The following is a 27,484-nucleotide window of genomic DNA, read 5'->3' as shown; positions in this document are numbered from 1 at the left end:
TTTGGAGGGGTCTAATCTCCAGTTGGCGAGCTTCCCAGGACAGAGGTTTGCTAGAAATCATCCCTTCCCTCCCCAACTCTCTCATCTCACTGGAGCAACTGCTCAATTTATAGTTGTGTATTCTGGGTGGGGGGAGGTAGCAGTAGAGGTGACAGATGCTGGAGTAAGGGTGGAAGGGGTACCTATGGTGATTAGTGTATTCTTCTCCACCAATCTTGGTCACAATCAGGGACTGGGCAGAGGAAGGCTTCTGTCTTTTCTGAGAATAGGTAAGGACTTTTCGGAATGAAGCATTAACTAGGTGGCTGGAGATCTCTTTCATAGTAGAAAGAAGTCTGTAGAAGAAATGTTCCCAGTGACTAATTCCTGTGAAAGGCCCTGAACTGTGTCAGACCCGTACACAAAGCAGGGAAAGGTACTTTTCCCCCACCACTTAAAAAAATTAAATTGATCTAAATTAATTTTTATCAAAGAAATCAACATATAGGTAAAATAAATGAAATATTACTAGTAATGAAAAATAACGGGCTCCCTATCTTGTCCCTACTCCTTCTGATTTTCTTTCCTCAGAATAACCATTTTTAACACTTAGCTATTGATTGCACTTCTACTGGAATATGCTAGTTACATTGTTGCTCAAATTGATTTTTCTGTACTAGAATTGGCTGTGTTCTATTTATTGGGGAATTAGTTACCTTATCTCCAATCCCTAGTACATGACACTACCATTTCTTGGTATATCTGAATTCAATGTTGTGCATAGTTATGAATGACTTTTGGTGACTAGTGTTATATCCAATTGAGGTTTGAAGTGCACAGTTAAAAAAATTATGCATCTGCAGGTTCATAATTGCCTCAACTTGTGTTCTATATATTCAAATTCTCTGCAAAAATTAAGTTACTCGACTATTTAGTGTCCAGAGTAACAGTACAGCAGGAAGAGCACTTGCCTTGCATGCAGCTGATATAGGTTCCCAGCATCCAATATGGTCCGTAAGCACAAGCAGGAGTAGTTTCTGAGTGCAGAGTCAGGAATTACCCTTGAGCATTGCTGGATGTGGGCCCCAAACAAACAAGTAAAAGTTGCTTGACTATTTAAACATACCAGGCAACCTATCAGCTTTTCTTTTCCAGACATTCCACATTAGCATTTCATCCACCTGAATTTCTTACTGATTTCATGCTGTTACTTTTCTCTTTTATATGGTTACATCCTTTCTTTAGCAACTTTATGGCTATTCATTAAACAATAAAAGCTCCCTACCCCTTTGCAAATAAGTCAGTTCTCTTGCTTTCCCATTTGTAAAGACACCACTGCCATTCCATTGCTCCTCCTTCCCTACAACATACCCATTTGTAAACCACACTTTCATATCACGATGCCTAATACTGATGTTTTATTAGTTTCTCTGAAAAGATGAGAATCATAGAGTTAGAGAAATAGTACAGGGATTAACATACTTGCCTTGCATGAAGCTGAACCTAGTTTAGATCCTTAGCACCACCATGGCCCCTGAGCACCACCAGGGGTCACTCCTGAGCCAGGAATAGCTCCAGAGGATCTCTGGGTATGGCCCCAATCTTCTCTACCCCCAAAAGATGAAAATCATAAAGAGAAGTTACATTATTGTGATTATATAATATTATGATTACTATAATTTCCCCAAAATTGCTCACTAAAGAGCCAAGCTTTGTGTTTGGACTGGATCACTCTGAGTTGGTTCCAAGGTCCTGAAACCACATGTGTGCTAGTCACAGGGTTTAATTTTTAGGTGAGTAACTCAGGTTAACACATATTTAGTAAAACCTGGGACAAAGTAGCCTCATGAATATTCAGGAAGAAGATGCTTATTAGCTATTCCATGAATTCCAGTTTCCTGTTAATTCTTCTTCTGATATTCAATTGATTTCTATTCTGGTTCTGATTTTCAGTTTATTTTTGTGCTGATTTTTCAATTGATTACTTTTTAATGCAGTAGTTTATTAGGAAAAAAACATTTTTTTGTTAGTTACCTCAATAAAAATTGTATTTTTCAAAGAATACTGAGTAGGAAAATATGCTACTTTTTTACATGTTACATAAACACATGATGCTTGGGGATCTTTCATATTATGTCCCCTCCCTCCCTCCTTCCCTCCCTCCCTCCTTCCTCTCTCTCTCCCTTCTTCTCCCTCCTTCTCTCTCTTCTCCTTCCATATCTTAGGTGCTCACTCATTAAGGGCTGTATTTTATCTGCTGTGGCTCTATTGGTATTCACCTCATTTCACCAAATATTATAGTCTCTTTTTAATTTCCAGTTAATAACCAACAAAACTCAGGTTCAGAGATACCAAATTTCCCATTCAAGGACAAAATAATTCTATCTGCTGACTCCAAAAGACTTCCCTTCAGATGTCAGCTTCCTTGTGTTGACTCCTATACTCCAGGCTCTGAGTAGGGCCCTCAGATGAACAAAGCACCTAACATATTCCCAAAGAACTCCAAATCTCATAGGGTGGAGCTGGAAACTAGCATATAAATATTTTTAATAGATTATTATAAAGCAGTAACTTGCTGAATGATCTTAATTTGCAGTCTTCAGATTATTTATTTGTTTATTTTTGGCTTTTTGGGTCACACCTGACAATGCCCAGGGGTTACTCCTGGCTCTGCACTCAGGAATTACTCCTCGCAGGGCTCAGGGGACCATATGGGATGCTGGAAATTGAACCCGGGTGGGCTGCGTGCAAGGCAAACGCCTTACCTGCTATACTATAACTCCAGCCCCCTGAATAGGACTGGAGCGATAGCACAGCGGATAGGGCATTTGCTTTGCATGCGGCCAACCCACATTCAATTCCTCCATCCCTCTCGAAGAGCCCGGCAAGCTACTGAGAGTATCCTGCCCGCACAGCAGAACCTGGCAAACTCCCCATGGCGTAGTCGATATGCCAAAAACAGTAACAACAAGCCTTACAATGGAGACGTTACTGGTGCTCGATCGAGCAAATTGATGAGCAATGAGATACAGTGATACAGTATATAGCTTGCTGAATATCATGGGACTGTGAAGGAGTGGCCTGGAACACAGCTCTACATTGGAAGATCTATTGCAGTGAAGCAGAAGAGGGTTTAGAGAATGGGAGTCTTAGGACAGGGGCAAACAAATGGACAGCTTTGAATGGGTAGGATCACTAGTCATCTGGCCAGGTACAGTCAATGGGGATTTCTTGGAGATGGGGATTAATGTACTGCAGGGTGTTCAACAGAGAGCTATTTGGTTCCTGCCTTGGGTACTTGGCGGGAGGTGGTAGTGTTAGAAAACTGATAAAGAGAATGTAAGAGATAGGCCTGGTTCAAGGGGTGTGAGAATTAGCTTGGTCTGGATGTGCTATGTTGGAGAAATCTATGCACATCCTCAAGAGAAATAACTAGCAGTGAGTTAAATCTGAAACATTTTTTAAAAGCTGTGAAAGAATTCAACAAAAATTTAGAGTACCGACTATTGACAAAACACTACTCTTGGTTTGGGAATTATAGTTGTGAATGGCTGTGGTTCATGGAGATTATTTTACTGTGACAAAGATAGATTGTAAAGAAATCAGTCAGGAAGATAATTTCAGAATTGTTGGGGAGGGGCAGGGAGTGTGGGGTGACGTCCAAGCAGAGTCCAGGAGACCTGGGGACATCACTGGTGATTCTTGACCAACCAGGACATCAGTTCAAGATAGTATAATGCAGCTCTGGCCCTACAGTACTGGAGATACCTGAGTCACACTGGTGGCACTGGAACCTCCAGGGCCACATTTTCCAACACTCACAGCTGTTCTTGGCAGTGCTCATGAGACCAAGTGGTGCTGGGACTTGTTGGGCACATACCTAGCATTTGCTGACAGTTGTACTATCTTCCATCATCTCAGAGTTGTTCTTGAGAAAGAATTAGGTAATATCAAAAGTCTATTTGAAAAAAGGATTGAAAGCTTAGAAGGAAACTTTCATATGAATACCCTGGAGTTAAAGTATTTCTACCAGCTGTCATAGGAAGTGTAAATATCCTGAGGCAGGATTGAGTCTGGTTAAGTCAGAGAAAGACTGTCAGCGAGGCTGATACCCAGTGAATGAGGAAAAAATAGACCTGAATAGGAGTGGGAAAAGGTTGGCAGCAAGGGATCAAGAAGGGTTTGAGATGATGGTGAAGAGTTTGTATTTCATTTCAGGCAAAATGGGAAACCACTGGAAATTTTTGCTTGGGTAAATAGTAGTAGTATTATAAAAACAACAACAACAAAAGCCAGCATGCAAAATTTTATGTATTGTGCACTCTTAGCTATATAAAACAATGAAAGATTTATTTGCCTACTAAGAACTTAGCAACTGATCCTGCTGATTGGGAGAAGCATCTGTGTTGTGGATGCCGAACTCAGAGTATTTGGTCTTAAACATGATCCAAATTCTTGACAGATAGACGTGAAATTTTCAAACTTGGGAATATCAGAACCTCATCTCTCAATATTTATCATATCATTCATTAAAATGGAGTAAAACCCAAACATTCATTTATCAACTCAGAGTTGTTCTTGAGAAAAAAATAGGTAATGGTCAAATTACCTATTTGAAAAGAGGACTACTTAAAAAGTCTATTTAAAAGTAACCTAGCTTAAAACTAATTTGCTAAAGATTTTATACATTTTTCAATAATAACTTAAAATTGTATTTATATTGAAAGCTCTATGTCTCTTTATGATATTTTGTACCTATAGAGCTTCATGTTAAACCATTTTACTTATTAATACAGATCCTTAAGCATTATCTATATTTTCTAATATGAGCCTATATTCTTTGTAGGATAAAGCATACTTTTTTTTTCTTTCTTGGGTCACTCCCAGCGATGCTCAGGGGTTAGTCCTGGCTCTGCACTCAAGATCACTCCTGACAGGGCTCAGGGAACCATATGGGATGCCAGGGATCGAACCCAGCTTTGTGCTCTGACTAGGAATGCTCAGGAAACCCTAAGTGGTGCCAGAGATTAGACCTGGATCAGCCACTTGCAAGGCAAGTGCCTTACACTCTGTACTGTGTATAAGTACTGTGTCTGGCTTCTTTTGCTTAACATTTGTGGTTTTTTTTTCAAATTGTGTGTGTGTGAGAGAGAGAGGAAGAGAAAGAAAGAGAGAGATCTGTGGTTTCTTGCTTTTCACTATGAAACAGTGTTTTGTGATATCCGCACACAACTGTGTCTTTCTCTGTTCCATTCACAGTGCAGTTTCAATACATGAGGGCAGACTTTCTGAATGCCTACATCTAATAAAGTTGGATTCATTACTTCATGGAAGGGGAGAGGCAGCTGTTTCTGTGGAGTTGTGGGAAATTTGAATTGGTCTCTAGGATTCTCTTAAAACTCCTGCCCTAGGCTGAGTCCCCTTATCTGGTGATACAGAGCTGAACCACTTGCCCTGGTGGGTGCTGAGGATTAAGAGGAAACATCTAAGAGGCTGATGCTCCTTTGCTTTTGTTTTTTCCTGGAGTTGGAGGGAGGAGGGCTAGTGCCCCTCCAGAAAGAGATTCTGATGAAATCTCCTCCCTTTGGGCTGGAACCTGGGCAGCCTTCTGGCATGAGCCACAGACTATGAGGGCAGGATGGCTGAAGCAGAGGGCATGGCATCCTCAGTAACTGGTAGCAGAAAGTAGTCTCTGGAGGAAGATAAAGTAATCCTAGAAAAATGTCGTTCTTAAATTCTATCTCACTTTTCTCTTTTTGTCTCTGGCAGATTTGATTTCCCCATTACTTGCGAGTTCACTGATGCTTTGACAAAGTTCTTTATTTGGGTCATCCTCAGTGGACAGTTAAGTATGCTTCAATTGTTAAGGCACATTCTCCTGTCCTGTGCAAGTAGCACAGATACAGTTTGTCTCAGAAAACCTCTGCTGGGGTTTTCCAAGAAAGCTTTTCCAGTCTATTGTCATGGTACTCTGGCCTGCCAGGCCACTTCTCTGTCCCTTTGCAGATCCTTGCTCGCCCTTAGAGGCCCAGATTCTTCAGGCTGCTATTGCTAGCTTTGTTCCAAGGATGGTCATGGGCTTTGATATCCTAGAGACAAACCCACACTGGTCATGAGATTTGATGGTAAAATTTTTAGGAATTTTGTGAGTCAGTGGTTAAACACAGTCAGAATTAGATATTAAATTAGATAAGCAACATTTAAATTCAATTCAATTATATTATTATTAGTCATATTAGAATCAAAGTACATAAATAGTCAAAGGTCACTTTTTAATTATTTTTACCATGCTTTATTACTGATTGTCTTGAGCTTATTTATAATTATTAATCTCTATGATGAGAAGTATGCTATGTCTGTATGTGATGCTACATTTCTTTTTTTAAAATATTTTGGGTCACACCCGGTGATGCTCAGGGATTCCAGGAATCTCTCCTGGTGGTGTTTGGGGTCTATATTGGATGCCAGGATTGAACCTGGGTCAGCCACGTGCTAGGCTAACACCCTCCCGCTGTGCTATCGCTCCAGCCCTTGCTACATTTCTTTTGACTGCTACATTTAGTGAGGTCAGTTCTTGATCGGCCATGGGAGAAATATTTACACCATTTAATTATGCAAGTGTTACAAATCAGAGCATTTTAAGGGTATTTTCTCCTTGAAGGTAAATACACACCAGTATGTCACTGACATGGATAACCTTTTCAGATTCTTAGCAGTTCATATGAACAGACTGGAAGTATAGAATCTAAAAGGACTCAGGGAACAATAAAAGAAAATTATCGTCCACAGAGATTAAAAACTGCTTATTAAAAGTTGTTATTTTGAGTTAGAAACTTCTATGGCTCTTAAGGGTAGTCCCTAATATTGCTTGTTGGCATAAATCCTGTCTTAGTGTTGGTGGCAGAATTCAACTTTTCTGCCTTGCTTTAATCAATGTATCCAATAATGACATTGACCAGATATTTTGTACATAGATTCCAGGCTTCGATTCTCTATGATAAATAAAAGTAACATAATTTTCTTATCCTACCTTTTTGCCTCACTCCTCCATCCCCCTTCCTTGTTTTTATATTTCCACTCCATTTCTCCACCCCCCCCAACCAAGAAGGAACTCCTTACAAGTGATCGATAGATTGAATGTCCATATTTCTTATTTATTAACATTTAAACAAAACATAGGTAGGGCTAGCCGGTTTATTTCTGTATTCCCTGTTGAGGATTTTAGTAAATTCTTTGCTTATCATTAGATCAAATTCTTTTTTGTAGTACTCAGGACTTGTTGCTGGCTCTGTGCTCAGGGATCACTTGTGGTGGGCTTATGGACCGTATAGAGTGCCAGTGATAAAACCCAGATTGGTCATATGCAAAACAAATGTCCTGCCTGCTGTAGTATCTCTCCAGCCCCAGATTCTTGAACTCAGTATAGGAAATTGACAGGCTGGGATAATTACCCACTGTAAGAGGCCAGGGCCTTTCATGGGTCCAGTATTGTGTTCCATTTCCCTCCATCTAACTCTGCAGGAAGCTCATAACACCTTTATTTAGAGGTCAAGAAATCAAAGTTTAGAAAGCTATGGGATCCCATTTGCTGCAGAACCAATAAGGAACAAATTTCAGGGGTGAATCCAGATCTGTCTGACTCCAAAACTGAAGTATTTGCTTCAGGAAATCAAGAGATTTAATACAGAAGTTTAAAAGTAGGTATTTTCATGACTGGATGGTGTTTAACAGCGATGTGTTATTTCTTTTCAGACTGTTTATGATCAATGGTTCATTACTCTTTTCAACATTGTCTACACTTCACTGCCTGTGTTAGCCATGGGGATTTTTGACCAGGTATGTGCTGTCCTTTCCCTTTTTAATCTTTGGGAAAAAAATCTGTTGAGGCCTTTCGAACATGCTTTACAAGTTTACAAGTAGGAGATACCAATCATGGAAAGAGTTCTGTAGCTGTGGTTATTTTAATAAGAGCTGATGGATCAAAAAATCCTTCCAGATGCCCCCATCTCTCCCAAAGCTCTCTTTGATCAAAACTTGGCCATTCTCCTCCTCGAGAGCCACACCCCACATTATTGTTTCAGAGACTCCAAGTAGTCCCCCAGGAAACAGTCTTGTAACTTCATTTTATTCAGCATTTCCCAAACGAATATGACTGAACTTTTACTTATTTAGTTTTCAGATAACACCCACAGAGCTAACGATTGTGGTTCACACACCAGGAAATGCTGCTTCGTGTGCTCTGAGGGTTATAGAAGACTTCAGCTACTGAGAGGGAAGACCGCAGAATTAGGTTGGAGTACACAGAGCAAGCGTATGTGGCGAGATGTCCTTGATCTGAGAAGCCCAGAACCAGGACTACAGGCCAGTTGGGCTCCCTGCCAATGGGAGAGGAAGACAGGCAGCCCACAATCCTGGAGGGAACCGGGCTCAGTGACCTGGTCTAGCTCAGCGTGCCTCAGTATGCTTAAAAGGAGAGAAAGGAGGGAATCACTTACAAAAATGGTAGATTGTTGGCACGTTCAACTGTCTTGGAAGGTGCTTCCTGAAAGGGGAAAAAGTCTGGCTGCCTTTGGGGAAGTCGAAGGCTAGCCAGAGGAGTTTCCATGGCACAATTAGAATTATTATTAAGTTTTTTTGAAGTATTTTTAAGGAGACCAGATTTTCTCCAGACTGTTGTTAGACCTCTTTGTTACACCATTTGCTAGGCCTCTTTTTTCTGGCCCATAGCCGTCTATTGCAAAATATAAATCTTCACATTTATGAGCTCACTCCACTCTCCCATTCTGTGACTTTGTAGTCATTCCTCTCATTTTGCGTCTGCTTAAAAAGGGCAGTTTGTGCACAGCAGATTTTTTTCAAAATCTACAAAAAAGAAAATGAACTTCCAAAGACCTTAGAAATAAAGACTAAGCACGCTGACTCCCAAGGGCTCCTGTTTATACAAGGGTTACTTTTCTTGGTGTTTTGTAGCTGCCCAGAATGTAGAGTAAAATAATACAAATTAAGCAGTTTCTGGGAAAAGATGGTTATTATGCAATCTGAAGTAAAAAAAGGAGAAGAAGATATTGCCGTCAAGTTGAGTATTTACCCCTTTTCTTTTCTTCTCTGTCAACTTTGGCTTTAATCGGATCACATGGGATGCTTTGATAGAAAGCGTCAGTGATCATCTGTGGAGCCATGGAACTATTCATTTTGTAAGAAAGAAATCAAGTCTCAGAGGTTCAGATCACTGTCTCAAAGCCTGGTAGCCAATGTATGACAGAACTAAGCCTAGGTCCAGGCCACTCCATTCTGAAATGACTACACCATTGCTGATGTTATTATCATTATTCTCATTTTATTTGTTGTTATTTATGATTTCTGGTATGGCAAGAATTATCACTATCACTGTATCACTGTCATCCCATTGCTCATTGATTTCTCAAGCGGGCGCTAGTAACGTCTCCATCGTGAGACTTGCTGTTACTGTTTTTGGCATATCGAATACACCACGGGGAGCTTGCCAGGCTCATTTAATTATGGCAATTGTCAATTGAGGAAGATGCTATTCTTCGCATCTCTGGACATAGGTAAATGAACTACAAGCAGGAACAGGGACATGGGCCGACCCCAGAATTCCTGCCTGTGTCACATTCCCTTTGCTTGCTTCTTCTCCACCTACGGTCCTCTAATGTTTCCAGTGCTTGATCCTTGCCACTTTTTTTGACTTTAAAATTCACAATGTTGTCATCATCAGTGCTCTTTGAGGGTTGGAAACCCCATCTCAGGTCTCTCCTGTCACCCACTAAATCCAGACCTGTTCCCTAGCATGCACATTTCATTTGAGAAGCACTGCTCTAGTTTCTCCTGGGACCCTGCGGGGGCCAACATGGTGTCCTCTTGCTCTGTTCAAATTGTGCTGTGAATGCCTACTAACTACTTTAGACTTCTCACTTAGTTGAACATTCAGCGACTCACATTCAGGTCCTTTCCCATCTAGAATGATATGTACAATTTTTGCTATTTCTTCTTTCCTCTCATGGGTCCTCCAAAGTTGGCAGTCATGGACCTATTTACACCCTGCAACTCTGCTGCCATCTCTTGGTCACTACCCGTCACTGCCACAGTCATTAACTAGGGGTCCTCTCATGGTGCACCACCTATTTATTTGAATTCTGGAAGAGTGCAGAGAGCAGAGAAAAGAAACTTTCATTTAAAGCCAAATATCTGGGCTAAAGTCAAACGCTGGTTCTGTTCTATGAGCAGTGAGTGACATTTCCCAAATTTCTCTCTCTCTTTTCTGGTTTAGACTTAAAAAAAAAAACACAAAACTTTCTAATTGAATCACTATGAGATGGAACCTTACAAAGCTGTTCATGATTGTATTTCAGTCATATAGTGTTTCAACACCCATCCGCCAGTGTACATTTCCCAGTACTCATGTCCCCAGGTTCCCTCCATCAACCTCCACCCCCCACTCCCACACCCTGCCTTCCTCCATGGCAGATGCTTTTCTTCTCTCTCTCTCTCTCTCTCTCTCTCTCTCTCTCTCTCTCTCTCTCTCTCTCTCTCTCTCACACACACACACACACACACACACACTCATTCTTCCTCTCTAAATCACTCTCTCTCTCTGTCTCAAGTCACTTTTCTGTAAAGTGGGGATCACTCTGTTCTCTTCTGGATGATTATGGAATGAAAACAAGATAATGAGTGTGGTGTAGTGTAGGCCATACTCAGATATGCACTTGGTTATTTTTGGAGACTGGGAGTTCAGGGCTACTGGGACTTGTCCGAAGTCTCTTCCACTAAAATAACACTCTTTTGACAGGATGTGAGTGACCAAAACAGCCTGGATTGCCCCCTGCTCTATCAACCTGGACAGCTGAATCTACTTTTTAACAAACGTAAATTTTTCATCTGCATGGCACATGGAATCTATACATCATTAGTCCTTTTCTTCATTCCCTATGGGTCTTTTTACAACGTGGCTGGAGAAGATGGGCAGCACATAGCTGATTACCAGTCTTTCGCAGTTACCATGGCCACATCTTTGGTCTTTGTGGTCAGTGTTCAGGTAATGCTGGTAAAACTATCTTAACTTGATGGGCTTGCATTCCATACAGCTCCATTTCATTGTTGGCCTTGCTGGGCGAAACCTGAATGAATCTTGAAATCCTGGGGTTTTCTTTTTAACCACACATTTTGAGATGAAAACTGGGAGCTTTAGCATAAATTGCCAGATAAAAATGATTAGCCTTAGATGTCCGTAAGCTCCAAGCTAGTAGCAACCTCACAATCAATCACTTGAGCTTGAGCATTGTATATAATGAGAAATAAGTCTGCTACCACTTCCTCCTGGTGCTTGAAGGAGAAAATACCATATTTTAGTGATAATGGAAAGGAAGTTTCTCCTTATTTCTGTAAGACTAAATAATTTCAAGGTTAAGTTAAAGCAATTATGCAGGAGTACATTTCCTTAGAATTATTCTTGAGGTTCAATGTTGTAGATGTAGCTTTGAATCTCAGACTCAAAGAAGCTTTGCTATTGGGCATGAATTTTGATGTTCCGTTGACCTTAAGGCATCTTGAGATGCTTTTGTTTGTTTGTTTGTTCCATTTCTAATGCAAATAGAGGACAATAGAAATAGGCTTTAGTTCACAAACCGTTGTAGCTTTCCTGGCTAAAGTGACCAATAGGACCTGACCTTTGCTTTGTTTGTGATCTTCTGGTATTGTTGCGGACCCTTTGTGTACTCTTGGGTTCCATCTAATTAGATGATTGGCTTATTGGAAGGGCTGGAGCAACGGTTGTAGGTACATCAAGAGACCCACTTAGCAGTAACAGCTAACTCTTCTCAAGGTGAGGTCTGTTAGTAATGCTCTCAGAGATGATTTGAAAGATTGCAAGTGATAACAAGGAAAAAGGGACTGGAGAGCATACTTTAAACTCCCCTTCACATTACTTGCTCTCTAAGTAGTGGTAAAAAGTTGCCTGGAAAATTCATTCCTCAAATGAATAGACATTATATGTTTATACTGAAAGCAGTTTTCTCAATTCACCCTACACTTGGGGATTAATTTTATCTTTTTAATAAAAAAATGGAAACTATAGCTGTTCCTTCATAACCTTTTTTCTTATCCATAATTAATTTTTGTATACTATCACAATGGACTGGAGTGATAGCATAGCGGGTAGGGCGTTTGCCTTGTACGTGGCCGACCAGGGTTTGATTCCTCCGTCCCTCTCAGAGAGCCTGGCAAGTTACCAAGAGTATCCTGCCTGCATGGCAGACCCTGGCAAGCTACCCATGGCGTATTTGATAAGCCAAAAACCAGTAACAAGAAGTCTCACAATGGAGACATTACTGTTGCCCACTCAAACAAATCGATGAATAACTGGATGACAGGGCTACAGTGCTACAGTGCATGCTTTCACAATGCTTGTGCTGTGTTTTATACTAACTTACAATTTAGAAATGGCTTCTTCACAAAACACACATCTCATGTTACAGTTACATATCATAGTTACATTTCTCCTTTCTTCAAGAAGAGATTGTCCTCTCTGCCTGACGTGTTTTTCAAGGGTCACAAGTTGAAAGACCACAGACGCAATTCCATTTTAAAGACATTTTTTTTATTGATACTAAAAGACTGTGGAATCTTGCAGTTCTGGGATTTGACTTTTTAAAAAGTTTCTCCAAAATATCATACTTTTGATCATCAAGATTCTAGAAGAATGAGACCTCTGCTTCCTCAGAGGGAATTCATATTTAGGTTTCAAGGAAAACATTGGTCCCTCATCAGGATGTACTGGACAGAACACTGCATGACTATCTGATTCAGGTTTAATTGATTTTCTCCAGGATCTCCTCTCTGCCTGACGTGTTTTTCAAGGGTTACATGATTCTGATCACTTAGCTTTTTAAGGACATGAACATCTTACATAATTATTATGCACTTGTTAAAACATTGGTATAATACTAATGACAGAAACGTGCTCCTTTCTGTCATTGAATTGCAATCAATTCTTACTGCTGAGCCCTGAAAGAACCAGGAGACAGAAAAAAATTTTCTGGAAATAAAAGGAAGTAAACTTTCTGGGAGCAGAGATGGAGCCCGGTTACAAATGATCATCTAGAAGCAGAATGAATAAGAGTGGACACTAGTTTTCAACATCTAGCAGTCTTTGCTTACTATATAGTCCGCCTTAAAATAGAGAGCCTGACACAAATACTTGTTTAGTGTGAGGACAGAAGAATACGAAGACAGAAGTTACAATTGAACAGAGGCACATCTTAGACTTTGGCTGAGATACTAAATTACCTCTACTGTTTGAGTTACATATCCATCTTATCTCTGATGACCAAAGCAGGATTTTTCTTACTGGGACTCTTCAGAATCAGTTATTATTACCTCTATTAAGGATAACATGCATTATACTTTATATAAATATAATACATATAGCATTTATATATCATATACTATATATAAAATAAACATTTATTTTCTCAGGCATTGAATGAGCTAATTGAATGGGCATGAGCTCCACATTACTTTTTTTTTTTCAATTGTATCATTGTGAGATAAAGTTACTGAGCTTTCATGTTTGAGATTCAGCCATACAATGAGGAACACTCATCCGTCCGTCCACCAGTGTACATTTTCCACCACCCACATCCCAGTCCTCAACCTGCCTCTGTGGCAGACAGTTTCCCCAGTATTCTCCTCTGGAACCCAGCACAGACATGCTCAAGTCCACTCTCCACATGCTTGGACGAGCCTCACACATGCAGGAACTGGCAGAGGAACCCAGGTGTGCAGGACCCGGGGCTGAGATCTCCAAGCCTGCTTGGATCAGTACCGGGTCTCTTCCGCCCAGATCCCCCATTTTTCAGTAGCTAGGCAGTCACACCCACAAACTGCCCCTGGCACCATGTAATCCCATCAGTGGCCAACATACAGAGACTATAAAACCAAGCTCCCAGAAGTGCGAGGCCGAGAAGCACACATCTTTATAGCCTAGCCATCTCTCTTGGAGAACCTGGCAAGCTACTGAGAGATTCCTGCTCGCATGGGAGAGCCTGGCAAGCTCCCCATGGCATATTCATATGCCAAATACAGTAACAATGATGGGTCTCATTCCCCTGACCCTGAAGAGCCTCTAATACGGCACCACTGGGAAGGACGAGTAACGAGAGGCTGCTAAAATCTCAGGGCTAGGATGAATGGAGATGTTACTGGGCCCACTTGAGCAAATTGATGATCAATGGTATGACAGTGATACAGTGATATTATATATAAAATAATATATACATATATATAAAGTACATATGTGTGTATATATACAGTATATATACATACTGTATATATATGTATACATACTGTATACACACACACACACACACATATATATATATATATATATATATATATACAGTGGCTGCATCTGGTAGAGCTAAGGGCTTACTCCTTCTCTGTGTTCAGGGATCACTGCTTGTGGTACTCAGGGGACCATATAGGATGCCAGATATTGAACCTGGGTGGGCCACGTGCAAGGCAGATGCCCTACCTGCTGTATTAGTGCTGTAGCCCTTGGAGCCAGAAATTCTAACATTCCCAATGTGATTAATTAAAAAATTGTATTTTTTCCTCAAGTTTTTTTACAAGGTATCATTTTTATTATAAATACTGCCATATTAACTTACAAATTGTAATGAGATACACTTGTTTGAGTTATAATTTTTTCTTAGAAGCTCTGAAATCTTCAGGAGGGCCAATTAACCAGAAAGAGCCACAGGGAGACACAATTTGGTTCCCTGGGGGCAACACCCAACCATGTGGCTGGCAGTGCTCAGGCTGGGTATCTATGAGATGTTGGGTATCTAACTCAGGTTGGCAGCATTCAAAGCAAGCACCCTAACCACTTTACGATCTCCTCAGCCCCTTTTCCTTATATATCAAAGAAATTTCACCTGATATATTTTGAGATTATAATAACTGACACATAATGGTTCTTGACTGTTCTTTGTAGCTTTTGTCTTTTACTATGAAAAATACTTTTATAAAAAAATCAGTATTTTTCCTTTTAGTTTGCATCTACTTGATATAGAATCTAGGCCTTTTCTTTCTTTCCTTTTTATTTCTGTCTTATTTCATTCTATTAGTTTTTTTCATTGATATGGAAGTTTGAGCTACTCACACTATTTTAATAATGTGTCTTATTTTACTTCTTTCATAAACCTTTGTTATTTTGAATTATACTTTTTAGTTCTACTTTAATCTTTTCCTACTTGAATTAAAAATTAAACATCCCATATGTCATCAATAGTTTATATGCATATTTAAGTTTATAAACTCACTTATAATTTGATTATCATTTTACTAGTAATTTCTCATTAATTTAAGTCATTCAAATCTGTTTCCATATTGATTTACAACATGAAATAATAACTATATCTCCCACTAAATGTTTCATTAGCTCATTTCATACCTTGCCTCATTGACCCTCAAGTAAACATGTTTTCATTTCTTCCTTTCTGCTCCTACTCCCTTCCCCAACTCTTACCTATTAACAATTTAAATTTGAGTTCCAGGATATTGCTAATACTCCTTTGACATATGTTTTGTGTGTTTTACTGTTTTTCCAAATTAACACTACAGTTTATACTCAGTATAATTTATTTAGAGCCAACTATACATTTATAAGAATCATTGTTCAGAACCATTTTTTTCTGTTTTCTGCTATTTTGAGACATTTTCTGATTTCACATTCATATGGTTATAGAAATTTCTTTGACTAACATTCAGAAAAGGCCCGTAGATGTTATACTTCTGAGCTCAAAGCTTTCTTTATATTTGAAAGATTTGTTGGATGGGCAATAAATCCTTGAGTCAGAGCCTTTTCTTCATAAACTGTAAATGTTGTTCAACTGTATCACAGTTTTAATCTAGTAATTTGAGGTCTGGTTGATTCCTTTTTTTTTAGTATGTAATATCTGCTTTGTTTCAAAGTTTATATTCTTTATTCTTGGTTTTCACAAATGTCATGAAATGGCAGTGCATTTCTTTAATTGGCCTAGAATTTCAGCAAATCCTCTTAACCTAAAATTTTTTACACTCTGTTACAGTAGAGAAGTTTTCTTCAGTTATTTTTTGTTTCATCTCTATTGCTTTTCCCTTTTCTCAAACACTATTATTTTTATATTGGGCCCATGAGTCTGACATCTATAGATTTGCCATCCATGTCTCATATATTTTGCACATGGTTTCCATTTCTTCAAGATTTTACTCTTTCTTGTGAGATGTTATTTCCATTTGGTTTTTTTTCCCCTAGAATATTAATTCAGTTCCCATCCGTGACTGTTCTTATTTGGTTTCTTTACTGAATTTTTTAAATAGAGAAATAATATATTTTTCTCATCCAGCATTTTTCTCTTCTGATCTAATTGCATCCCCTTAAGAGTTCTCATTCACTGATTTTGGTGAGAATGCTCATCTGTCTGTTTCTTAGGTTCTGCCTCAATGGGAGCCACCTGTTCTTGTTTGTTTAGTCAAGTCCTCATAAACAGACTGTGAGTTTTCTTTGCTCATACCTACAGGGTATGACTCTTCAGGGCAGATATTGGTGTCTTGCTGGTACTAAACTGACAGGGTGGTGGAAAATAAAATTGGAAATTATGGCCTAATGTCTTGGCAACCAGGTGAATTGGAAAACCAGCATCTCTCTGCTAAGGCATAGAAATGGGACTCTGTTCTCATGCCTTTTGGGGAGAGAAAAGCCTGAAATTTTATAACTGGTAGTTTATATCAAGACCACATGTCAAACGAGGCAACATTTTAAGGGACAGAAAACTTGGTGAAGTTGGTGCATATGCTTGGAGGAATCTCTGTACTCTGTAGAAAGGGCTGCCTCTGGCACCAAACCCTGCTAAAAACTCAAAGGATCTTTCCTTGTATATTCAGGGACTTTGTAGATGAAAATAACGATGCCAGAACTTATTTTTTATGCCTCTGGGAAACAAAGGGCTCGTATTCTCCAGTGGTTTTCTTGATTCCCGGATAGCACACCACTCTTCTCAGCTGTGTTGCCACAATTGTTGGAAAGAAGACAGATTGTGAATTTGCTCCCCAGTCACCCTGAATTCCAGCTTCTGAATCTTATGCCAAGAGAGAATTAAAATTTTTTTGGTATTATTTGAATAATTTGGGGGATATACCATCAAAATATGTTGTATTGGTCATGCAACATACATCATATCTGAATAAATGTGATCACACAGGATGGGTAAATGTCCTGGCTAACAACAGAAAAAAAAACCTTTTCCCCAGTTTTTGAGAACAATTTGGAAAGTAACTTTGGAATGAGAAAGTATTCTTCTCTCTTATTTATTACTTAAAAGGAGTTTAATATTTTATCTCTCAATTCTGACTCAATCTTGGCAGATATAATGGCTTGCAGATCTAAGTTCTGAAGTCAATTACCCCCACAAACTGTCAAGTCAGTTTCTCATTTTGTACAGAAAAATTGAGTGCCTGTGGTTGGTTGTTGCCCTCATCTTTTCACAGAGCTATGTTACTCGGTAAATGAGGCTATTTTAATCCTCAATGATCTCCCTTCTGTATTTGACTTTATTTACAGATAGCCTTGGATACCAGTTACTGGACTGTCATTAATCACGTCTTCATCTGGGGCAGCATTGCCACTTACTTTTCTATTTTATTTACAATGCACAGTAATGGCATCTTTAGCATCTTCCCAAATCAGTTTCCATTTGTCGGTAAGTGAGCCCTACTACCTAGTATTGCCACAGTGCTATTTATTTCTTTTTGTAATGTATTTTCTCGGTTAGGTGGCACTAGAGATAACAATGACCTTTTCTTTAGGAATTTGTTGAGAGAAGCATTTGAAAGCTTTCTAGTCTAGACAGGGTTTCAGAAGATTATTTTGTGTTGTCCAAAACAGATGCACAAGAATCTTTGAGATCATTATGTACAGGTTCTCAAACTATATTAGATTTTTCCTTTGAAAATAGAAAGCACAGTCAGGTTTACCTGAGGACCTAAGAAAAGTTCATGTAAAGAGAGGCACGTATTGGTTCTTCCTTTTTATATTACATTATCACCAATATCCCTGACAGAGTTCATTAATGGAATTGATGTGCATTTAGATAAGCAAGAAAGGCTGTACAATTTGTATCCTTCTGAAACTGATTATTAGTCCATAGTAATGTGAAGGGTATAGTCTGTAGAGAGAGAATGGGAGTTCAGAGTCTGTTCCATATGACACCCTGGGCTAGTGTCTTTTCCCTTTAATGCCTTAATGTTTTCTAAACAGAACAAATTATTATTTTCCTATTTTCAGTGGAAATCTTAGAGGGTTAAATGACAAAACACATGTAAAATATTTGTCATGTGACATTTTTGTAGCTTTTTCAATAAACATTTACCATGATGATGATAATTCAAGAAAATGCAGTTTAATTGCCACTGGGGACACTGGGGAGTGATTAAGCATCAGATGGGTATCAAAGGACATTTAAAAATTCCCCAAACCCAGGGAGAAAATCCAAACAATAATAGTGAGTTTTTTGTTGAAATATTGAATGTAATCAAAGTAAAGTGAAAGTAAAGTGAAATTTATCAGTTACACAGGTGGGGTGGGGGGCTGGGGAGGTGGGGGGGAGGGGGGAGGTATACTGTGACTCTTGGTGGTGGAATATGTGTACTGGTGAAGGAATGGGTGTTCAAGCATTGTATGACTGAGACTTAAACCTGAAAGCTTTGTAACTTTCCACATGGTGATTCAATAAAAGAATAATTTAATTAAAAAAAATTCCCAAACCCTGAGTTTCTGTAATTCTACCAAAAGTGTACATCTGGTCTATCAGATGTACACTTTTGGTAGAAATAATTTGGTAGTAATACAGAGAATATAGTATTACTATTAAACTCGGAATTTCAAAATGGTTCCTGCCAAGGGCCATTGAAATTGATACAAAGGAGTCATTAATATACTTCCTCAGAAGCTTCAGAATCTGAAATGTGTAAGTTAGGTGGTGGCAATAATGTTTCTGAAGTCATCCCAGCAAGTGGTAGAAAAATGAAACATACAGTGATGACCTTCATAAGCTCAATCAGGCAAGTCTAGGATTTGCCTCCACTATTTGAAGAATGGACTGGAGCGATAGCACAATGGTTGAGCGTTCACCTTTCATGCAGCCGACCCAAGTTCAATTTCTCCGTCCCTCTCGGAGAGCCTGGCAAGCTATGGAGAATATCGAGCCTGCGCATGGCAGAGCCTGGCAAGCTACCCGTGCCTATTGGATATGCCAAAAACAGTAACAATAAGTGTCTCAATGAGACACGTTACTGGTGCCCGCTCGAACAAATTGATGAGCAATGGAATGACAGTGATTTGAAGAATGCAGACTATCAACACAATTCTTCAGAGATTGGTTCATGTAGAAAACAAAATAAGAGCATCTCTAGGGTTATACATCTCCATTAATACAAAGGCACTTGAAGATGTTATTTCATTTAAATGCATGCATACATTTGAGAATCATGCTCTTCAAGTTTTGTATTCTCTGTATATATACAGAAATCTTTATTTACATCACTTTTCCTTAATATGTAACGTTAATACGTTGTTTACGAAAAGATTTCAGTCATGTGGAAACATGCTGGTTATGAATAACAATAAGCATATTAGGAAAGAAAGACTTTAAAACTATTTTTAAAATTTGGAGTGTTGCCCAATCTGAAAGTTCAATGCATTGACTAGAAGACTTGTAGTCCTAAGAGCATTCTACCACGCATAATGAGACTGGAATGCCTTAAGTAAAGAAAGTAGTTTGGGGACCAGGCTCTCCAGCTAAGCACATGCCATTCCAGGAATCAATTAATGAGCTTCAATAAGACTTTCAAAAATTTAGACCAACATTGGGGTTTAAGAAAAAAAATTTCCCCTTATTAACCAGCAACAAGCACAAGTGTGGTTTTATTTATTTGTTTGTTTGTTTTAATTTAATTTTAAATTAAGATTCTGTGGCTTACAGTGATGTTAATAGTGGGTTCTTATACACATAATTCCAATGCCACACCCATCAGCAGTGACACCTTTTTTTCCCAAGTACCCCAACACTCTTTCCTCCAAGCCCCCCCAGCCCCCAAACTCAATACTGAGTGAAGTTAGTTCAAAGTAAAGGTATAGATGTAAGCGTAGTTTTGAAGTGAAGTTGGTTCCAGAGTCATGTCTAGGGCTACTCAGCTTCAAAGAATACAAAGAAACACTCTGTTGAATCAAATTTCTTTCTGCCCTTGTCTAAAGGCAACTGGAAGCAATATATCAATCAGTATGGTATGATATACTGAGTCCTCATATAAAATCAGTATGGTATATTATACCAAGTTTTCATGTGTTGCTAACATCTTACCATTGGGAGAGGAGACAGGGATAATTGAAGGCATCATAGTAAATCCATAGGAAACCAACAGCGACCAAAGTTTATTTTAGTGATATAGATAGGGGTGACATTTCCCAGTTAAGTAGACATGTTTACTTAACTGGCCCTTATTCTTTTGTTTGAACAAACATCCCAGTACATGTCTGTATCAAGTAAGTGTTGTGTATCAAATAAAGAAACTTACTCCATCCAGGCTTAGAAATGAGTCCACACTCTGTTGTTCAGGATTGTTGGATGACTGCATTAAGTCTATTAATTTAATACTATTCATAATCACTTTGGATAATTTTTCTTTTGTGACAGGAAACGCACGACATTCCTTGACCCAGAAGTTCATCTGGCTTGTTATTCTCTTAACAACGGTGGCTTCAATTCTGCCCGTGATGGCATTCAGATTTTTGAAGGTGGATTTGTTTCCAACCTTAAGTGATCAGGTATATAGCTGTGATGATAAATACTGAAAAGGCTGGTTCCTGGCTCTTGAAATTATGTCCTTTTCTGCTTGCTTAGATCCAGGGAAGAGTCAATAAAATTCCCATCAGCAAATACCCACATATGCCCCATTTTACAGAAGGGGGACTAATTGTATAAGGGACAATAAAGAGGAATATATAGACTCAATATGGGGATGGAATTATAAAATACAACTTGAGTGTTTTTAGAGGTCGACTTTTAAAAGTGGAAACTCATTGGCAGAATTTGGAGAGTTGTTTGGACAAAGAAAAGGTAAACTGGGGGAAAATTATTGATTTGGGGGTCAAGTAAAAGGTACACTAAAATACAGTAAAGGCATGAGGTGAATGGATCCTGAATATTTGTAGGAAATAGAGTAGTAGAAAACTGGGAGATATGTTATGTTTAAGACAGGTAAATAAAGAAAAATGCATCATGATAACTGGGTGGTAAACTATAAAGGTTGAAGTAAAATGGAACAGATTATAGAAATACCTAAATAATAAGCTACTCATAGGTTATATTTCAGTATGTCATGGGAAAAGGAGTAAGAGTAAGATGCTATGGAATTAGATTAGAGCGCATTTCAGGAAGAAGAGGAGGAAGGAGAGAACTTATTAGATCAAGGACCTCGATAATAATAGTGAGAGAAACTGAGTTAGAACTATTCTTAACATGATTTTTCTCAGATTCTGAGGCCAAACTATGAAAATCTTCCTTCTGTCACACCTCTCAGAGTTTCATGTTAAGTGTCTTTCATTCCTCTTGGCTCTGTGAGCTCATTTTGAAGGAAACCCGAAAAGTGATGGATGAGCTGAGGGAAGGAAGATGATGCTCATTTTTTCCTGTACTTATTTAGTCAGATGGTGAGTTTCTCCTTAACAACTTTCCCTTGACATGAAAGTCAGAATCCAAGGGATCAGCTGAGTCCATGAACAAGGTGACTTGGATCAAACTTTGGATCTTGTTCTCTTCCACTTTATAGGGGAATGAAAGAAATATTGGCAACCCACCCGAAAGATACTGAGCTCTTGAAAAAGTCACAATTTGTGACTCAAGAAATCCAACCCTGACAATCTCATGATGCATGGACCTGAGTAGAAATGTGTCATATTCATTTTCTAAATTTTCTCCTAGTCCAGTTACAAATGACTGTTGGATTCTGAGGGTTTCCAAAAGAAAGAGAGAGAGGCCTGTTTTCTGGGAATGGGACTACGAATTGTTATATTGAGTTTGGGTATAATTGTTAGAAAAATTTTCTGTACAGACCTTCTTATTTATTTATGTAGATGTAGGAAATGGTAATATTCATAAATTGTATCTTAACTGTTTTGTTGGTTGAGTAACCTGTTGGTAGAATAAAAACTGAGAGTGTAATTTTGGGGTTGGAAAAGTTCCTTATTTATAGATGAGAAACTTCCTTGTGCAATGATGGTGTTTTATATGCCATTTTCACCAAAAATGATTTCGTATTACAGAGTGTGCCTCATTCTGGGCCTCGTTTTCCAGATTCGCCAGTGGCAGAAGGCTCAGAAGAAAGCAAGGCCCCTACGTAGCCGAAAGCCTCAGACTCGGAGATCAAGCTCAAGAAGATCTGGATATGCTTTTGCTCACCAAGAGGGCTATGGAGAGCTTATCACATCTGGAAAAAATATGCGAGTTAAAAATCCACCTTCCACATCAGGGTTGGAAAAGGCACCGTATAATAGCACTAGTTGGTTTGAGAATTTATGTAAGAAAACCACAGACACAGTGAGCAGCTTGAGCCAGGATAAAACAGTGAAACTGTGAGTCAAGATGAATTTGAACCACAGTTATCTTTTCACTTCAGCTGGAGCTGAAATCCAGCTGGCTCTGGAGTGTGGAATCAGGGGCTTCGGGTAGGGCAGATTGCCTCCCTTCATTTCAATCTGTGTCAGGAAATGTGAGTGCCCAGCACATAGTGAGGTGCTCTGCAGGTGCCCAGGGTACCTGTCTCATTTGTGACTCGGTGAATGAAACTTGCACAGTACAAGTTTCTAGGCATATCACAAGTTTCTGTCAATCTCAATTGAACTACACTTTAAAATATTATTTGGGAGGAAAAGTTGTGAATCTGCATGGACATGAAACGGATCTATACATGGGGAAAAGGATGTATTCAAAAGACATCTCTGCTGGCTAAAATGCACTCTTGTTTCTGGATAAGCATATAGATGTGAGATCAGCTTTTCCCAAGATAATGTGTGTGTATGTTTTTAAGACTTAATATATATACATACCACGGTGTTTGCATACTAAGAACAGCATGTCTCCAGTTTGTTCAGTCAACACAGCAAATCACTTTCCTGCCTGAAGAACAGAAAAATATGTTGCTCTCTTCATTTCCTACCAGTGAGAGACAAAGTGGATCGAGCATCTTTACAGGGGAAATAAATTGGCAATATGGTCTTACTGATTGAAAGCTCTCTCAGGGAGATGTTTATGAAATATCAAAGTTGGGATCTCTAATGTTCCTAAATATTATGGCAACCTCAGTAGCCATTTTCTGTGCAACCTTCAGAATCATTCATGGAATTATCAAGGCCTTGGAATTCTACATTTTAATGACAGTATTCCATACTGTGTATGGGAAGATACATTCAACATTTTTCAAATTTTTAAAGGTCATACTTAAAGTCAAACTAATAAATAATCTCTTCCATTCCTATTTAAATATTCAAGTTCAGGTCATTCAGAGTTTGTGGCTTTTGACATTCAGCAGCCATGTTTATAATTCAAAGATAGATAGCAAAAATAGATATAATTCAAAGATAGATATCTTTGAATTATAAATATTCTAATTATAATGTCATATATATGCAGACGAGGCTGGTGCTTTGGATATGTTTCAGTTCAAGTTTCCAGTCCAGATCAGAACAGTTCCTATAAATGGAGTCAGGCAGATTTGTGTTCAAACCTCAGCCATATCTCTTCTTACCTTGATCCCCTTACGAAATGAATGTGCCTTTCTTGAGACTAATTTCCTCCTCTGTAAAATGAGGAGATAGCACCTACCTCATGTGGTGGCTTGAGGATTGTCAAAGCACAGATTAGTTAACCATTCAAAGCATAATTCTCATCAAATAGGCAGTTAGTTGAAATTCCATGACATAAAATTTGCATCAGAATTTGAAGAGAAGAAAATGAACTAGAATTGAAGTGATTGTTAGGAAAGTTTTTGATGAAAAGATATTATGAAGATATAAAATTCCTTAGTGTTTATGCCAGTGGTTTTCACCATTTTTACACCCGTGGACCAGCACCAACACACAGTCTAGTGGTTGAAAAATCACTGTTCTAAGTGGAAAAACCCAACTAGAATTGGAGGCAAATTTACCAAAAAGCAAAGATAAATTATCATTATGCTATATCAATTTTCTATAAGTGAGCCTCTCACTTTACAAGGTCCTTAGCTAGACCATTTTTTTCCAGAGCCAGATAGCCTATGGGTGGTGGCTATGGTGGATATGGAATAGCATAATATTCATTGGAGAGGGGGCTGAATTCCAATGTCTAGGATAAATTTTCCTGAATGGGATCAGGTGAGTTACATGTAAAAGTCTAATGCACTGCTTAATCATAGCAAATATTCATACATGTTCTCTTTTATCATATATGCCTGCATAGACTTACACAGATATTAGTTTTCAATGTCTAATTTGTCACTAGCATCACTGTGTTTGCTTGCTTTTTGTAATGTTTTTGAAAGATTTGAAAACATTTAGTAAATGTTTTGGCACTATTGGTGTCTGATATTTTGTCTTTTTTTGGGGGAGGGAACTCACTGGGGAGTGTTTGTGTTAAGTTGGTCAACTGTTTTTGTTCCTCTTTCCTTTGCATGCCCAGGGAAAATATACATCATTTTTAGGATCAGAATAAAAAATAAATTAAGCAATTGGATCTCTGTGTAAGGGATGGGAAAGATTAGAAATAGACCAAGTTTGGAAATTCGGCTTAAATTTAATAAGGCTGTTTATGGACAGATAATGTGGATGATTGTGAGGGAAACACATTATCGGCTTACTTTGGCCACATGAGCTCCAAATAAGCTCACACACCCATTGCAAGTTCATTTGATCACAAGTGCCAGGGATGATTTTGAACCTGAAAATGAAAAGCCTGAGAAGTGGGAGGTGATGATGGTGCACTAGGGAATAATAAAATTTTAATTTTCCATAAATGTTATCAGATTCTTTGAAAAAGAAAGAAAAAGGAGGATTTTTTATAGTCAGGAACGAAGTTAGTAACTGTGTTTTTAAAGTTTTTGTCTATGTTCTGAGGTCTTGTAGACCATTAAAAGTATTTTTTCCTTGACTTAGGCTGGTGTAGGTAAAGCATATATGCCTTGAGGAATAGAAAGAGAAAGGGATGAAGAAAGCAAGATCTATACAGCATGATGGGAGGAAAGGAGCTCTGACTTGTCATGCAGTGATCCTGCTCAGAATGTACTTGTCCTTGACTCCCCGTGCCCTTGTGCCCAGCAACGGAGAAACAGGACAGTGTATGCTCAATTTCCTCCCCTCCCTCCCTCCTTCTGTGGGTCGTTCTTGCCGATGTTGCTCACTGAGTATTTGCACTTGTCTTTAATTGGAGAGCAAGAGAAAGAGAGTTATTAGAACTGGATGCTCTCTTGAAGGCAGCACTTGGCATCTGCACTGCTTTGTATTTCTGATAGCCTATAATGGAAAGACGCCTATGGGTCTCTCTTGGCTCACTACAGTGGTGTCAAACCCTAACAAAGTGCTTTTGTCTGAGTCCTTTGCACTAAGTTACTTCATTTTCTATATCAAAAGTATATAAAAACAAAGACACCCAGAACCAGTAAGGAGAGGCCTGTTTTAGAGTCTCCGCTATCTTGTCATTTAGTTCAGAGAAGAACCTTTGGGCTTGATATCTCTCAAGGATTCAAGTGAAAACAATAGAGCTCAACACTTTCCTTCATAGTTATAGAGATTCTCAGCTCTACATAAAAGATATTCTTGGAGTCCCACAGTAACCCTCTAAGATGGTCAAAACACTTTTTTACTTTTTTTTTTGTAGCCACACCTGGCAGCATGCAGGGCTTACTCTTGGCTCTGCACTCATTAATTATTCCTGGCAGTGCTCAGGGGACCATATGGGATGCTGGAGACCCAACTCAGTTTGGCTGTGTGCCAGACAAGCACCCAACCCACTATACACTCAAACCCCAGGAAAAATTATAAAAATTTAGAAAATTTAGAAAAATATAATTGAGGTATAGTAAGGTTTTGTGCTTTTCTGGACATCACACATAAGTGAGACAGACAGACAGACAGAGAGAGAGAGAGAGAGAGAGAGAGAGAGAGAGAATTGAATCTAATTGATATTGAAATCCAGCCCTTCTTAGCCTAGAAGGAGTTTATAGCTCTTCATTCCATACCAAACTGTACAAATGTGTGAAATTTCTGTTTGCCTCCTTCTAAAATTGTCACTAGAGGGACCAGAGAGATGGTTCGACAGACGACTGTATGCTCTGCATGTGGGAGCTCCAGGTTCAATCACCAGCATGGAATGGGCTCCAGAGTGCCATCTGGAGTGATCCCAAGCACAGAACTAGGCTGAAACTTATACACACTGCTGGGTGTGGCCCCCAAATAAAGTGCATGTGTGTATGAGTGTGTGTGTGCAAATGGAGAGAAAATATTTATTGGACAAGTGTTTAAAATCAGGAAGAAGTATAAACAAGTCAAAAGTGTCTTGCAATGTTCTTAGGATGTTTTCTTTGCCTCTTAATTCTAAAAATTAAAAAACATAAATAGCTTTCACGATAGCTTTCGTAGTGTTATGGAGAAGTGAGAAGTGATATCAGTGTGGTGTGCAGACAATGCACATAAACATGTCAAAAAATCTTAAGATTTTTTTAACCATTAGAAACTACAAATAAGAGTGGCCTTCTTTTGATCTTTATAGCAAGAAACCACAGTACTCTATTAGTATGTATATGACTTGAGATTGAAATATCGAATGTGTGTGTCTTGAGACTGATTTGCCTAACTTGGCTAAATCACACAGAATTATTATTTCACATAAAAGTGAGACTATGTTGAAGATATAAGAAGTAGAAATAATGAAACCTTTGGAGGGATATGAGTTTTTACAGGTTAGGGGTCAAATGATTATTACAGGGCTGCAATTTTCCAAGTTTTACATTAACATCTGGTATTAAATATTTGCAGTCTGCTCTGTTGTGTCACATTTCATTCCTCGGTGAGAAATCATAAACTTTTGCAATTTTCTAGTCTAAGCATTCTGTTGAACTGCCTGGAAGCCAGAACTAAATGACCCATGTGTTTCAAAATGATCATTGTAAAAGATTTGAAGGACCCGGCTGGATGAAGTAATCTGTAGGTCTGGAGCTATGATTTAACCAAGCAAGTGGCCTATCTGCCCTTCACAACTATCTCTGTTTCAAAACTTCCTGGAAAATCTATTCCTGTAACTGATGCAGGATGCAAATCAGCTTGGAGTGGTATAAGCAAGTGTCCAGAGTTCAAGAACTAATACTAATGAATTGACCAGAAATCTCTGACTATCTCAATTCAGATTCCTGTAAGACTTAAAGA

General features: G+C 38.8%; 1 protein-coding gene across 1 annotated transcript in view; it reads left to right on the top strand.

The window, feature by feature from the left end:
- Positions 1-22,670, top strand: part of ATP8B4 (ATPase phospholipid transporting 8B4 (putative)) — a 185,983-nt gene extending 163,313 nt beyond the window's left edge. Inside the window, exons 22-26 of the mRNA XM_055132113.1 lie at positions 7,732-7,815; positions 10,790-11,035; positions 17,600-17,738; positions 20,730-20,860; positions 22,389-22,670. Of these exons, the coding sequence (XP_054988088.1) occupies positions 7,732-7,815; positions 10,790-11,035; positions 17,600-17,738; positions 20,730-20,860; positions 22,389-22,670 (882 nt within the window). The remainder of the gene's footprint in view (positions 1-7,731; positions 7,816-10,789; positions 11,036-17,599; positions 17,739-20,729; positions 20,861-22,388) is intronic.
- Positions 22,671-27,484: the final 4,814 nt, after the last annotated feature.

Source organism: Sorex araneus, chromosome 3 (assembly GCF_027595985.1).
Source record: "Sorex araneus isolate mSorAra2 chromosome 3, mSorAra2.pri, whole genome shotgun sequence".
NCBI lineage: Eukaryota > Metazoa > Chordata > Mammalia > Eulipotyphla > Soricidae > Sorex > Sorex araneus.
Note: the sequence above shows the minus strand (reverse complement) of the source record. Positions and strands in the feature narration are given on the sequence as shown.